The 17187-nt window shown below is 35.7% G+C and overlaps 1 protein-coding gene across 5 annotated transcripts in view; it reads right to left on the bottom strand.

Annotated features, from left to right (window-relative positions):
• The window catches only part of LOC139954685 (receptor-type tyrosine-protein phosphatase mu-like), a 67831-nt gene that overhangs the window by 7038 nt on the left and 43606 nt on the right, over window positions 1-17187 (bottom strand). For 3 of the 5 annotated variants that reach the window (XM_071954615.1, XM_071954612.1, XM_071954607.1), the window contains 15 exons: window positions 16339-16399; window positions 16046-16127; window positions 15518-15558; window positions 13681-14195; window positions 10669-10747; window positions 10081-10157; window positions 8256-8289; window positions 7879-7964; window positions 6912-7040; window positions 6489-6637; window positions 5452-5593; window positions 4745-4852; window positions 4255-4354; window positions 1741-1820; window positions 1349-1483 (listed from right to left, as the gene is read on the bottom strand). In XM_071954615.1, coding sequence (XP_071810716.1) covers window positions 1349-1483; window positions 1741-1820; window positions 4255-4354; window positions 4745-4852; window positions 5452-5593; window positions 6489-6637; window positions 6912-7040; window positions 7879-7964; window positions 8256-8289; window positions 10081-10157; window positions 10669-10747; window positions 13681-14195; window positions 15518-15558; window positions 16046-16127; window positions 16339-16399 — 1818 coding nt within the window. The other 2 variants (XM_071954621.1, XM_071954627.1) reach the window with 2 other exon arrangements.

Below are 17187 nucleotides of genomic sequence, written 5' to 3' on the forward strand. Positions count from 1 at the left end.
TTGGGTGTCCGTCACCTTCTTCATCTAGCTGCGGAAAAGGGAGCAGCCCAATTGCCATTTACTCCTGTTGATGTACTAATTTCAGTATACTACTATTTAGAAAAGTCTTCCAAGTGCCACACAGAATTTAAATCTGTGCAGAAGCTATGTGGTACTGAAAGCCATTAACTTTTGAAGCATGTTTGTACCAGATGGCTCTCTCTTGAAAAAGCATTTAACAGACTACTAGAACAATGGCCAGCATTAGTTGAATACTTTAAAAATGAAGCTGGTGACAGTGGTATGGATTGCTGCAAAAAAGAAACAGTGATCATGATCCAGCATAACCAAGCTGTCAGCTATTATGTCATCAAGTGCATCAAGCATTGCCATGCCTTCATGTGCACCAAGGGTGGTCAAGTCTGCAGGAACATCCAGCATAACCAAGCTGTCAAGTACATCAAGGGTAGTCAAGTCTTCAAGTGCATCAAGCATTGCCATGCCTTCACGTGCACCAAGGGTGGTCAAGTCTGCGGAAACATCCAGCATAACCAAGCTGTCAGGTACATCGAGGGCAGTCAAGTCTTCAAGTGCATCAAGCATTCTCATGTCTTTATGTGCACTAAGGGTGGTCAAGTCTGCCCTGTCTCCAAGCGCAGGAGGAGCAATAGCCAATAAGTCAATGGTATCATTCGAAAACGAATGGATATGTCATTTGATTCAGTTGCCTATTTTGTGAAATGTTTTCTTTACATGGAGGATGTATTAGATCAGTTAGAAGTGGAGTTTGCACAATTTCAGGTAGATACTGAACTGGCCGGATGATTCATTGATGAAAAAGCGAGCAGATGAAGCTTGGGTAGACATCTCCCACTGTGCACATTAACCTCTTTTACAAAGTAAAAATTGATACAATCACAATGGCCAGTTTTTTTCTCATTTTCCTTATTCTTGTTTGAGTGATTAACAGTTGATAAAGTAGTTGAAAGCCTTATTTTAAACAAAATACAGTTTTGGGGTGAAAAATACAGTTTTAAGGTGTGAAAAATACAGATTTGTGTTTTTGAAAGTTGGCAAGTTGTGTTGTCAAGAGGTTAACATGATGTCAACATGTAAATTAATGACAGAAGACCGAAATAGGTGATGCTAGTTCCTAAGAAATAATTAAGAAATAATTTATCTACAGAATCTAGACTGTACTTATACTTAACTAATCATGTTCATCTATTTGGTTCAAGCAGACAATAGCAACTAGTCATAATCATAGACCACCCTCCAGAAATTAATGACAGAAAACAGACACAATTGTTGCTAGTTCCTTGGTATTTTACATGTATCTAAAGAACCAACAGCCTGAACGTATACGTACCTCATCGTTTTCATCCCTTTGGTTCAAGCAGACAATAGCAGCACAGTTATAATCATAGACCATCCTCCAGAAATCTTCAGCAGTGGAAGGAAGAGGTGACTGGGTCATAATAAAAGCATCTTTACTGTAGCAACTCTAAGAAGTGAATTTAAGGGAAAACGGCAGAAATGTTCACTGCTATTGAGAAACTAAAAAATTGAAGCTATGAAAGACACAGTCAATGCACATTTTACCAAAGATGAGACTGGTAAGTTTTAACAATGACTTTTTGAACTATTGCTTTTCATTTGGAAATGTGTTTGATAAGAACGAATAGGTCAAAGATGGAACTCAGGAACAAGGTATGATGCTAAAATAGTTAATAGCAAATATGAATAGCCTATAATACTTACATTAATCACTGTAGCATTAATGTAATCTGTGTTACCAATTAAAGATCCGGGTGTTTGGAGGACAGCTCGTGAAAAATCATCTGAAAATATTAGAAAGATTACATCTAATGAATTGTGACAGGAAAATGAATCTATTAGAAACTCTACTTAATATTCACATACCTATGTGTAAAGATTTTGATCATTAACAATTAGTACTGCCCAAGACGTACAATTAGTGGACTGACAAATATTAACAGTAAGAACATACACTTTCAACAATCCATGGTTTGTTTGTTTTGATCACACAAACCCATATATTAAAGTCTTATAACACTTCTTATTCTGAACTATTATGCTGCTTAAACAGAAACCAAACTTTTAAGTACATAAAGTAACATTGATTTGAGTTGGACAAACAAAATAACAAATCATACAAGATAAGTAACAGGGAAGGTTAAGTTTACGCTTTTTAAACAAGAAACCATGCTAGCACAAAGTTCCATGCATATCAATCTGGTGGGGAGTATAATCATGGGCGGCAATCCGTACTTTCGAGTGGGGGGGATATGACCTTGTTGACTATCTAAGCGTAGCGCCACCATGAGTTGGCACGAAGCGTACAAGAAAATTTTGGGATTTACAAACCCTCTAGATGGCCGGAAACGGCACTTCCCGAGGTTTCCAAGCGGCATATACCCAACTTTAAAATAGGGATATCATGTCCGAAATATCTCATAATCAGGATCCAAAATACTTTTTTTTTTAATTTCGGGTGTTATTTTGGGAAAATTGCCCGTCAATCTTGTTTCAGGCGCTATAAGTTAGAATGTTCGAGAGCTCTTTTATATTATTCGATGAAGAAAATGGCCTCATTCAGGCTATTATAGGCCTATACATATGCAATACACAATTACACATAGTTACATTCCTAGCATACGGGAGGGGGAGGGGGGGTTGAGCGATCACCGACATCTCACATCAAGGTCGTCATCAATTTACCGATTGCTAGGGCATCCAGGTGAAACGTACGTGTATTAAGCATTACCCTGGTAACATGAGATTCTCAGCTATTCGAGGGAACATGTACTGTACGTGTGTAGGCCTACTATATGGCCTATATGAATACTATTAGGGTGCATATATGTACTATATCAATACCGTGGGCGCAATAATACATTTTGTTGTTATAGGGCCAATGAAGCCTACAGTCAACTATTCTTGCTTTATAACGACGGTTTATTTGAAAAGATCGCATTGCGTTTATGGTAGGCGAGAAATGAAGCTAAAAAAGAGCTGTACATTCACGATGATGCATAAATGTAGGCATGAAAATATTCTTATCCCTGGCATTTGGTGGGGGGGGATATGGTGTATTACATCCCCTCCACCCATTTTCATGGGGGGATATATCCCCCCTCCCCCCCAGGATCGCCGCCCATGAGTATAATCATTGCTTTAAAATCTTAAAATTCTACCGCAAAGTAAAATGATTCCATTCATAATCATCACATGAAGGTTTTTCAATGTAGCTAATTGTGACAAAGAGACCTTATCGTTATGATTTGTGTAGTCACGTAATGCTGGGTACAAACAATCTACCCATAGGGCCTTAAGGCCATCTCGATAGTTTATTTTGTTTCTATGTGAGTACCAAAGATTCAACAATGTTTACAATTTTTCATGGTCTTTCTTAAATGTCTTTGTGTGTTTTTGTCCCTTCTGTTGTCCCTTCTGAAGGTTTTTGTCCCTTCTGTTACTGTTACTTGTCTTTTATCCTTTGAAGAAGATCCTGCTAGGATCGAAACGTCAGGCCAACTTACTTTTACACATTCTCCTACAAAGGCTCTCTAGTGGATAAGCAGTTTGCTAACAGTTTTATTTTATTTTTATTTCTCTTAAATGTTATCAGTCTAGCAAAATCTCCACCCAACATGCCGTTCTGTTACGTAAAGTACTAAGAGTTTTGTTGTATGTGTGCACATTTTGTGCCTCAGCTATTGCTCAGCCGGTGAATGAATGTATTCATAACGCAATATACACATGCAATAAAATAGTTACCTGTTACATGCGTTAATAGTAAAAAAAAATTTTTAAAGAAACTTGCATAAATATTATATATTACCTTATTTTTGCATTTAACATTGACAAATGAATCAAAGAATAAAATTAATGTACTACAGCCAATTAAAAACTGGGAATGACTATTATGAAATTTTGGATTGATATTACACTTTTTGTGCTTTGTCGTATTATGTAACAGGATCGTTGCAGCATTGGCCTGCTGCTGTAATTGAGGGCCGAATCGAGAAATTAACCATCGGTCGGGTTAATGTTAATTGGGAACTGCAGTTTTCAACGGAACATTGCGGTAGCTTTGACCGATTTTGGCATTGGGAAAATATGCGTTATTCATGTTGAAATGGTAAGAAAACAAACTCCTCACACCCAGCCCCTTGCCCCACCCTAAACTACACAAATAAAGTAATAATTATGCCACATTAAGTAATTTACATAAAATTTGTAATAACTCACATGGTAAAACAGCAGAATATCTGTTCTTTTGTGCATTATGGCTCTGACGGCCGACAATGGAACTGTGCTTAACAGAAAAGCCTCTACAAGTCTCTAAAATCTGCAGAAAGAAAGACCGACAAATACCTTAACATTTGTAATAAAAAAAGAGAAGATATGGTATAACATTTGACTATATCAGCAGTGCTACTACGGTCACCAATTATCATTAGTTCATAACCCTGATGTAGCTGAAGCTTTTTTGTTTTATTAATTATACCTTTATGCATGCTGTCTAATTGAATACAACCTTATCATACAAATCCATTAAAGTAAAGAATCTGCAGATGATGTTCACATTTTGTTACGTTTCCTCACATTCTTCAGCTTTATCTCATCTTTCTTTTCCTCCACCGCTCTAATCATCATCATCGGATATCGTCCTTTTACATGACAAACAACTCATAAATAGAGATTCAAAGTTAACTATACATACATAACCCTGCCTCACCTTAAATTCATCTTTCTGTTTTCCCAAGTTAATTTCATCCTCTTGTACTGTTTTCTCTGGAGACAACAAATCTACTACCAGGCAATCATAGAGGAACCAGTACTGAACCTAGAAACAGTATAATGTGTACACAAATATAAAAATATGATTAAAAGAAACGCATATTCAAATAAACAGATGTAATTATGCATAAATATATTCAAATTTGTTTTACATCAGGACATATCAATAAGCAATTTAGCTTCCTTGATCCAATGAAGCCCTATAAAATTCTCTTCTTTTGTGTTAAGGGCAGTAGCCAATTGTTTGTCTAAAGTACTTGGCCAATATGTGGTTGAGGAGTGCCCTTAGCCAATGGAAAGATGGTGTGGGTAGATCCTAGAAAGAAGCAGGATTAGAACACATATATATCGTTCTGTGTACAGAGCAGAAGAGGTCTTTAATACAGTATTAATGTATTTATCAGTTAACTTTAATCATCATTACTTGCCTATACTTATGCAAGTAATTAATATATCTATATATTTCATATTTTATGCAACTAGAGAATTGAATTACATTGTACGCAGCTGGAAACAAATAATCTTTTAGTTGTATGCATTTGTGATGTTGTACCATATCCAAATTTATTCAGTGGTTGGCAACTCAACCCTTCCTTAGATAGTTACCAACCACTGGATAAATTTCAAACTTATATCAATATTTACCTCATTTTCTATCATGTTTACTCTGTCTTTCCTCATTCTATTGACAAACGAGGACACACTCAGACCTGTCTTCTTTCTGTCCTTCAAGTCATCCATCAGACAATACAGAGCAATGAAGGTACCAGTAGCACCAACTCCATTACTGAAAGACAAGCATATACTGTATGCACTGGAAGAATCTTTCCATCACAATAAATCTGGCACTTGAACGGAAGAGTGAAATAGTCAATATGTTGCTAGATTATGATGAATATAGTCACAATGGGTGGTCTGTGATGTCATCATGGCACATTACTTTACTATTGTATCATCTTTTTGTTTATGTTGCCAATCATATATGCCAAGTTTTGACAATGTATTGTCTTCTAAAAGTTTAATGACACATTTTATATAAACACAAACTAACAAACAACCAGGCTGGCCTTCTTGCTGTCCTTAAAAAGTAATCCATAAGACAATATAGAGCAATGAATGTACCTGTAGCACCAACTCCATTACTGAAAGACAAACATATATTATCAAGGACATATTATATATAAATACAAAATTAGACACAACCAGGCTGGTCTTCTGACTGTCCTACAAGTCATCCAAGAGACAATATGGAGCAATGAATGAACCTGTAGCACCAACTCCATTACTGAAAGAAACCATACTTCATCTAGGACACATTTTATGTGAACACAAACTAAGACACAACCAGACTGGCCTTCTTGCTGTCCTTAAAAGTCACCCATAAGACAATATAGAGCAATGAATGTACCTGTAGCACCAACTCCATTACTGAAAGACAAAAATATAACCTCAAGGACATATTATATATTAACACACAAAAAGACACAACCAGACTGTTCTTCTTGCTGTCCTTGAAGTCATAAAACAACATACAAATGAATACTCATCCTTTCACTAGCCTTATAAATCTGCAACACAGATACACATTAAACAAAACAGTTCTTCAATTTAAATCCTTAAAGCAGATGGTAATTCTTTGAAGAAATACAGAAAGGAGCAAAATATCATTTGAAAGGATTTACTTGCAGTGTACAAGGAGTGGTTGGGACCTGGTAGTCTTGAGAGCCTTTACTTTCTTGATGAAATCGATGAATAAAACCGACTGAGAAGGAATTCTGTCGTCAGGCCAGGAGAGAAAATGGCAGAGCTTAACTTCATGGAGTTTGTCTCCCTGTTAGAAAAAGTAAAATGAATAATGTCTTCCAGAGGACTTATACCATCCTAAGGATAGCAATTATTAACTCTATATATTACATTATGTACTTAAAGAAAGAGGATTAAGCTATGATTCTTGGGTCTGCAGATACTAAACAGAAGTTGAACATTATCAGAGTTAATGTACATGATACTTTCACATTTTTCTAGGTAATTAGTAAGCAGTTGTTGGCTAGGTATCTTTTCAATCTATATTCTTTTAAGTAAGTGTGCATTAGCCTAGAGTGTACCTTGCCAATCTTTATCTTTCTAATAGATAAATCCAGATCCTCCAGTGAACTCTTATACCAGATCAGAGTGTAGTCCCCAATTATCTTGTTAGTTCCTTCTGAGATGGGCCAGTACTGGAAAGACGACACCTAGTCCAGTGGATATAAGCATAAAGCAAAACTGTATTACAGCATATCATTTAGTAAATGTAACATTCAATTAATGAACGTATTAATAAAATAAAATGAAAACATTAATGCCATGTGCATGATCTCTCTTACTCTTCATTAATATTTGTTGATGGTATCAAACATGAAAAGGAGTAATTGAATACAGCAAATTGGGAGAAATTCTTTTTAGTCAATATATAAACATTCATATAAATGGAATTGAAGCTGCAGATGGTGCATGTTTATAGTAACAGTGGTGCACATTCACTTCAATTAAGAAGCAGACTGCAGTGTGCTTGAAGAAACTGGTTAAAAATAAAACCTGAGGATTCTCAGATCTCCAAACTAGGAGAGACTTCGTCAGAATGACAGAAAAAATCATGACGATAAACACCCACTGCATGTCCCACTCATGAGTCATCTAGTGAAGTCAACTAGAGCCCTCAGAAATCCAAATATCTTGCCCAAATATAGAATTCAACTGTATAGAAATTTGTTTAATACCGTGCAGCAACATTTATACAATTTGATAGTTTAGAACCTTTACTATAGTTTCAGTAATGACTGTTTCATCATTTTATGTTTAAACCATTTAACAATCTTATTTCTTTCACTTACTATTTACCAAATCATGTTTAATCTTAACAAGAACTGTTTTTTGATGTACGCCTATGTATAAATATTTTATATTTATACTGGTTTAAAATAAATCGAAATCGAGAAAAATAAATAAAAAATAAACTACTCTGTTATCGTCTATGTTCAAAGCTTTATTTGAGAAAAACAAAACATGAATTCTTCGTTTTAAACATGTTACCTTTGGCTGTGAGAGATTAACAATGACCTCCACTTTCTCAAACCAGACCATTTTCCAAAACATCTCAGCTGTCCTCTCAGTCGGATCTATAAAAACAAGCAAACATTACAAACATTGGCGAGCAATTACATGTAACTGCAATGCTATGTAATAATCATAACAAATAAATTCAGGACTCAATTACCATATATGCAAATATATGTAATATAACCTAAATAAGGAAGATATGCATGCATATGGAATACATATATGAACCAGTTACCATTTGATGTAACAATGAATCTGCATCAAACTAGGAATCTAAATGGAATAAAATTAGATTCATAATACGCAAAAGCTTGGATAAATATTTCTTTACAATACTAATAAATACATACCTTGCGCGGCAATAAATGTCTGTGGGTGTTGCACCTAAAAATATAAACAAAAGCCCAATATGTGAGTTTGGAAGTTTCATCTCATGACAAAACTAAATGCAAAGCTAAAAGAAGAAAATAAACACATTTTCTCTAATACCTGCAAAGTTTATTCTGAGAAATTTAATTACTGACTATAGGTTTTAATTTCATGGCATTGATATTCCCAGAATTGAGAAGGTTTACATATTGTGTATGAAAACCTTTAGGTACTGATATCTTAGAGGTGAAATACTCATTATAGTAATATGACCAAAATAAAATAGCTGAGTCATCTTATAATGGTTGAAGTAAAAGCAAGAAGTTTACATAAAATTGCTTATGATTTCTGCAATATAAACTACATGTAATCAGTGAAGAGCACAGGGTCTTTAATAAAAATATACTGTTGCAAAAAAGTGATGTTTGTGAGCAACTTAAAACCCATGATCATCATTTCAATCATAGCAGTGGTGTGCACAATAGAGGGGAATGCTGGGGTGGCAGGACTCCCTCCCCACCTCCATTATCAGTCAGGGGATCTTTTCGCGTTTCAAAAGCATATATCAGCACTACTTAACCCTTAGACCTAAAGTGTAGTCTAAATATACCTTGCCATGCACCATCTGATGTCTAAGCTTTGAAGCTTTTTCTGGGAAAGCACCCCACTATCTGGGAGTCTCATTCAAACACTGTGAAACCACACTTATCTTTTGTAACATTATTTCATCCACCTACAACCCATCCTGCAGGTCCATACCCCTACAAAAATTAGTCTAGGAAATTAAAGTTTCCATCCTCATCCCAACACCAAACTCCCCATCCTACCTTTGAATCCTGCACATCACTGATTCATATAACATATCAGCATTAGAACTTGACTACTTCCTATAAAATAGCAGGCTACAATTTAAAATTTCAGATGAAATGTAAATTTGGATATGATTAATCCAAAGATCATCAAAACAGACATCTACTTTTTTCTTTTATTCTGTCAAACTACAATAAGCACGAAGAGGATTTAAAATGTTTATGATTTTGTATTCATGGAAGTGTATCTATACATACATTATATACAATAAATTTTGTTGTCCCATGTACATACACAAACATTTCTAATTTAATGTGTACTGTACCTGAGTCCTATCATAGCTAACAAAGCAATACAAATGTGTTTCAGTTCACAGACACATCATAATAAAGAATTTAATATTAACAAGCATAAAGTTGCTATCAAATAGAGAAGTTATTTGATGCAAATGTTTGCATTCAGTTGTGTCTGACAGTCATTCTTGATTAGTTTTTTTTCTGCAATGGGTATACTGCAGTTATGTCACCAACCTGCACCGCTTAACTATGACATCAGCTGTAAATACTGGCTGATTATCCATGCTTCAACCACATGATCATAGAATGAGTCATGTCTACTGGTTTCATTTGAGCCACATCCACATTTACACCTCAAACTTTGCAAACATATATTTCCTTCCCAACTGGGCAACTGAAATCTCTTCTAGTGCAAACATATAAAGCAGCAACATGTCTTAGATGTAAGCTTGATACCATACTTTTGCAATTATATAAACACCAATAAAGAAAGTTAGTTTACCACAACCTCTATGTTGGAGTAATATAAATGGAAAATCCTACAAATTAAAAAAAAAAAGAATTTGAAAAGAAGAGAAGTTCCTGTGAAAGAGTGCTGCCATGCTACCACAGATATATTATGCGAAGATTATCTATTATTGAACCATTTCTTTTATTAAGCAAGCTGAGCTTAAGGACTCTCCCAGATTGAATATCTTACTTTGATGTAATTTGCATTAATGTAGCCAATATCTGACCCACTATAGTCCTTATGAAGTTTAACTCTTGAATGATCATCTGTAGGGAAATAAATGTGAACATTTTCAAGTCATAAGATGTCAACAGCTGATTCTTCAGAGAATTACTCTCTGTCTCTCTCCATTCTTTTCATCTTTGTAAAACAAGAATGCACCATGAGACTGTGTGACATTTGAAATGAAAGTTAAGTTAAACTATACCAGAGTTAGTTATGAATCTGTTTGCCTCAGTTGCTAAAGGCAGTTGTAAAAGTTATCTTTGTCAAAATGACTCGATCTGAAGAAACAAGGAGCATGCAATATCGATACTATCAGAATATTATGTAAAGTAGCTCCATGGAGTTATGCCAACTAAATTGTGCTTCAATTTTTCCACGATTAGGGAACAACATATCAGCAACACAAACTTGAGAATAAAAGATTTAGCTCACTGTCTGAGATGACATACAGCCTTTATTGATCTTTCCTGTCCCAATATTGTGCATTCCTACAACACCATTCAGATATACTGGACCATTATATTGAATGTGTAGTATGGGACTTTCACTTACAAGGTAATATTCCACTGTCTTGGTTCTCATCCTTCAGAATCCCAACAGTCCATGGATGCTGCTGGCCACATGGTAGTTTCTGTGAAATGTTGAGACAATTTTTAGGTTTGATCTGTTTTATTTGGCAAGTTCTTGACTAAGCCAATATTCACAATAATTTCAATTGCATAGCCACATATTATAATCATCGCCAATCCATTAAATTCTCTCTAATTATGAATACCTGTAGCATGCAATCCTTATTCAACAATGTAACACTCATTTATCACCATCTCACAGATCTGAAATTTAACGATCACAATCTCACAGACATGAAACTTATCCATGACAGAACCCTAGGCATATCATCCATGACAGAGCAGTGGCTAGTGGTCTTAATACTTGGAGGGGCAAATGAAGGTGTCAGGTCGGAATGACCCAACGGCACAGCAGGAGCTTGTGGGGTCCAAGGATTTGCCTACAGACCCTGGTGGGGTCCAGGGCACATCCTGGTGGGGGACCAAGAGGCTAAGCCACAGAAAACTCTGAGATATTTACAAAAATGTGGGTATCAGAATGAATCATTTAATTATCGTCAAATGGCATTGGATGTGCACTAAACAGACCAAAAACGTCACAATTTGCCCTTTTTTTTGCCTAACTCTGAGCAACGGCCGATCGATTTGATGATGCTATGGGCTTGTGAGTGGATGCATGATGACGGAAATGGGTTGCATGGGGCTTTGGAACAATAATTATGACACCAGACTGCACCCAAGCATTTTCTTATAAAGTTCCCAGAGAAAACAAGGAAAGAAATAAACTTTACCAGAATTGGCACACACTGTAAGCCATCATACTTAGTGTACCAGTTTGGTGAGATCGTAAGTGGAGACCACACTGTTAGCATACGCAGCCAATTTGGTCCTATCACCTGACTTCAAATTTCTATTCAAGAATGTGTTTTTCGAAAATGGATGAATTTTGTTAACTTTTGACTGTATTCATATTGCATGTGTAGTTAACTTCGGCTCTGTTGTATGCATTTGTGTTACTTACAGCCACGGGCAGTGTAGATAAACTCACTGCTTCTGTTATAGGTATATTGTTTATGAACATGGGACAAGGAGAACAAGCCTGGATCTCACGCGAAGGATGCGATGGATGGTGTAAGAAAACAAGAACTGTACACCCAAAAGGGCCACTACATAAACAAACAAAAACAATCCTCATTATAGACCAATTTTGAAAAAGATAGCAGATAAATAAAAGAACCTTAAACACTGCTTCAATTCATCTTCTGTTAGGGGTTTCTAAGAGATGCTGCTTGAGATACCCATTGCATAGGCTGCCACCGATAGAGCAGTAAGCTACCTTAAATTCATCTGTGATTATCAAAACACCTAGGTTCATCCATGATAGAGCTGTACGTTTACCTTAAACTCATCTGCGATTATCAAAACACCTAGGTTTATCCATGATAGAGCGGTAAGCTTACCTTAAACTCATCTGTGATTATCAAAATAACTAGCTTCATCCATGATAGAGCAGTACGCTTACCTTGAACTCATCTGTGATTATCAAAACACTTAGGTTTATCCATGATAGAGCAGTAAGCTTACCTTAAAGGAATGGTTCAGGTACACAAAAACCTTACATTAGATGATCGCTTACATTTTTTCCTACCCCCACACAAGCTTTCAGATTTTTTCTCTCGTGCAGTAATTAAGGAATCGCTAATTGAAATATAATCAAAACTTTAAAGCTTTTAGCCTCGTACGCTAGGCAGTGACGTGTAATCCTGACTATGTCAACAGCCAATCAACATCGTGTACACGGTCTGCCGTTCTGGCTGCAGTACAAGCACAGGCACTCGTAACGTTATCTAGGTGTATAGTATATATAAACCTAGATAACGTTACGAGTGCCTGTGCAGTACAAGTAGGTAAACACAGTGCAGTACAGCTGTACGTACACCGCGTATATACTGTTCATGGAAATCTACGATCGTTCTTGCTTGTTGTTTCTTCACTCGTTTCTCTTCATGTAATGATTTTGAACAATAAATCTGTTGAAATTTATGTACATTTTAGTATGGCTGACGGTCCAAGGCCATACAATTTTGAACCTGTGCGTAGGAGAACGGACATTTCTTACATTGAAGATGATGCATCGACTGATGAAAGTTCGGACTCACAGAATAACTCTAGGCTAGCAAAATGCTCCGCACAAACAACTCGGTTCTTGTTAAATTTGTAGCGTTGGAACTTGAATTTGTCTGTTCCGATGTTATGTATCCACGCACGACATCTCTCTGGATCCTTTTTCGGATCGGGGATGGCAAAAAACATTAAATCCGAAGAATTTGAAGGCTTATTAGAACAGCCGAAAGCTTGAAGCATAGGCATTTTGACTACTACTATAATCACTAGCGTTGTTTTGTGGTTTGTTTACAAATAGCACAGTGAGGATTTCACGTCACACGGTCAGGGGTCAATATGTTAATTATGCCAGTCTCGTACGTAGGATTCATATTTTTTGCTTGTATTTCACGAGTTTTCTCGATGCTGGTATAATAAAACAAGCTGCAAATGGCAGGACACTCTTTTATTAATATTTTCTTTAGAAAAAACATTTTTTTGGTGCCACCTGAACCAATCCTTTGAACTCATTTGTGTTTACCAAAACATCTAGATTCATCCATGATAGAGCAGTACGCTTACCTTAAACTCATCTGGATTATCAGAACACTTAGGTTCATTCATGTTAGAGCAGTAAGCTTATCTTAAACTGATCTGTGATTATCAAAGCACATATTTTCAGGATTCATGATAGAGCTGTAAGCTTACCTTAAAATCATCTGTAATTAATTATTACACCCAGGATTCATGTTAGAGCAGTAAGCTTACCTTAAACTTATCTGTGATTGTCAAAACTCCGAAGTTCATCCATGATAGAGCAGTATGCTTGCCTTAAATTCATCTGTGATTATCAAAATACCTAGGTTCATCTATGATAGAGCAATAAGCTTACCTTAAACTCATCTGTGATTGTATCCTCTGGGACAGAATTTTTATCCTGTAACTGATTTGGTAAATCTTTGATTTTGACTCTACAAGCAACCACATTTTTGGATTCTGCAGTTTCTGGAAGTTCCTCATAACATTCATCCAAAGACCTACCAATTGGTGACATATCAATGATCGGTAAGGGTCCTCTATCCCGGATGTTTGGATTACCCAAGTCACTCTTATCAAGTGTTGCTTTGCCAATGTCCATCACCTCACAATCCATTTCACTGCCCTTTATGCCTGGTTCATTCCCATTTTCCACATCATCGTAACTGTCACTCTCCCTTTCTTTGTTAGATATTTCATATTCAACATAACCTCCATTTGAATAATCATCAGAGTCAGTGCAATTGCCTGTCTTTTCTAAAGCTGAGAATGATGTCTTCTTTGGTACTTCATATGCATCACCTTCTGCATCACCTGCATTAATTCCATGAGTTGTTAAAGGGATGTGACTTGCATAAACATGAGATGGAGCTGTGTACAAACATAAATCAAAGACACACTGCGTTCTGAAGTATCATTCAATCATGATCTTGTGAAGGAACTATAGAAACTGGATCAAAGACATGTTGCTATGAAGAATTCCAACATCAAAAACAATTTTTAAATCTGACTCGCTAGTATGCACTTATGATTGTTATAGAAGTAAAACTATTATCTTTTAATAGTGTCAGTCATAATATCACATATATAGAAGAAACAATGTTTATCATGAACTAATGTCAGCTATAGTATCATATCTAGAAAAAAGATACTGTTTATCATGTACCATGTATAATGTCAGCCATAAGTAACACATATCTATCAGTAACACTGTTATCATGTAGGCTACTAATGTCAGCCATAATATATCACCTATATAGATGTAAAGCTGATACATGTACTATTGTCAGCCATAGTATCACATATATAGAAGAAACACTGCTTATCATGTATTAATGTCAACCATAGTAACACATATCTATCAGTAAAACTGTTATCATGTAGGCTACTAATGTCAGCCATAATATATCACCTATATAGATGTAAAGCTGATACATGTACTATTGTCAGCCATAGTATCACATATATAGAAGAAACACTGCTTATCATGTATTAATGTCAACCATAGTAACACATATCTATCAGTAAAACTGTTATCATGTAGGCTACTAATGTCAGCCATAATTTATCTCATACATAAAAGTAAAATAGATACATGTATTAATATCAGCCACAGTATCAAATATACAGAAGAAGAACTATTTATCATGTAATGATGTCAGCCATAGTTTATCACTTATTTAGAAGTAATACTGTTATCATGTACTTAAAGAAGATAACACTCCAATTCTTTACAACTTGTACATGACTATATACACATGAATGTTAAGTACAAGACCATGCATGATCACATTTAAGGAAGCTTACATTTGGTCTGCACACTTCATACTGATTATTAATTTGGCAGAATGTTTGAATTCATCAAACTAAGAAACCTTCCAATTAGGGAGCAAATTAATGTTTTCAATGTGAGCTCATAACCAAGACACTTTTGTATGAAACTGACAGTGGCCATTTTAAAATTTTCTTTTATTTACTTTAACCTCATGGCAACATGTAAGTTGACCAGTCAAACTGATGAACTCCAAATTTTGTTGGACAGCTTCAAAACAAAAAAGTTTGATCAAAATTGAGTCAAATACCCTATAAGTGGTATTACTGACATGTTTACTGACATGTTTAGTCATTTCATAAGGACTTTGTAAAAGTCCTGAGGATAATTGTTCCTCCTGAATGTAAATCTACAACATTACCTGCAGTTGCTCCGGGATCTGATTTCTTCCTCCTGAGATACCTGAACGATAAATGAAGAGAAAAGGAAAAAAGAAATTAAGATTGATATTAAACTAAGGTAAGCTTTACCCATGAATAACAAGTCAGTCCAGTGTAGCCATTCTCAATCAATCCTCATTGGCAGATACAAAATAAATCATAGCAATGAATGACTTAATTTTCCAAACAATTCTTACAGTAGAGTTATTAATCATAGGGAGAAATTATAAATACCTTTAACTATTAACTATTTATAATTTTGTTCTTACGAAAGATTTGTACTTCATAGCTACAAACTTTTAATTCCTAATAACTGATTTAATACTAGCCATGTTGTAACAACAACATAATACGTTCTTTGAAAAAACTTATAAATCAAAGTAGAAATTGGCATTGGCTTAGTGTATTTATTATGTGAAAATATTGTTAACTTGATTCAAAAGCACAAGTGATGAACATCAAAGATGTCAATGGATATCCATACTATAAAACATTGGGAACAGTCTTACCATCGAAACAATATCATGCCAATCACAATGGTAACAAGCAACACTACAGCAAGAATCGTCAGAGTTGGGACAAGAAAAGCGGCTGAAGAAGAGTAGAAAAAGTGAAAAATGTCTAAAATACTCTAATATGTTAAGTTTTCCTGAAAAAAAATATCTATTGCTTAGGATAAGCATTATTTATGAAAGATGCAAAATTACAGTTACAAGAATATATATACAACAATATAACAAATTCATGGCAATCAATAATATATTCCTGACAGTAGACTCTACAGGATGATCTGTTTATTTACCGTAATTTGCATCTTTGGCCTCTGTTATCAGTCCTGGATCACTCCAGACAACACTGACATCCTAGAAAAGAAGAATCCATGGTAACAATTCAAAGGATTGTGATAATTAAAGTTATTTTAATAGCATGTGTCTTAACTTATGTCTCTCAAGTAGAATCATTTTCTTATCAAATGAGTTCTTATTAATATCAAACTGAATAACACCTATACCCTAGGAGTAAAACCCAATACAGTCTGTTATAAATATATTACAGTCTATATTAACATGAGAATGTACTTGTCTCAAGCTGCACATCTTGAGGAAATCAAACACTTATACAGCATTTAACAAAGCAACCAACAAATAAACAACAGCTGCCTACGTTCTTCGTTTAGTGAGATTATGCATCCTTGTCACACCCATTCCACACCATCTCTACTCCTCTTCTTGAATTATCCTCATTGTCTAGTCTACAGGGGCGTATCCAGGGGGGGCGCAACAGGCACGCGCCCCCCCCTATTGGCCGTCACCAAAAAAAAAAAGTTAAGCAAAAAAAAAAAAAAGTTGATGACGACCTTTATGTGAGATGTCGGTGATCGCTCACCCCCCCCCCCCTCCCGTATGCTTTATTTTTTGTTTGCCAAAAAAAGGTTCTGACGAAGTTCGGCGGCATAATAGTTTTAGAAACATAGATGGTAATTGTGTTTGTATTATCGCGTAGCACAGGGCGTGTATAAGGCCTCTGGGCTGCCTGAGGGAAGCCCATAATAGCTCCGTGCATAACACGTGAGGTTACTCTATCGAGGCAAAAATTTTCCACCCCTCCCCATAGACCCATCCCCCAGGACGGCGATCATTCATGCCTGACG

The sequence above is a fragment of the Apostichopus japonicus genome, chromosome 2, assembly GCF_037975245.1.
Source record: "Apostichopus japonicus isolate 1M-3 chromosome 2, ASM3797524v1, whole genome shotgun sequence".
NCBI classification, from domain to species: domain Eukaryota; kingdom Metazoa; phylum Echinodermata; class Holothuroidea; order Aspidochirotida; family Stichopodidae; genus Apostichopus; species Apostichopus japonicus.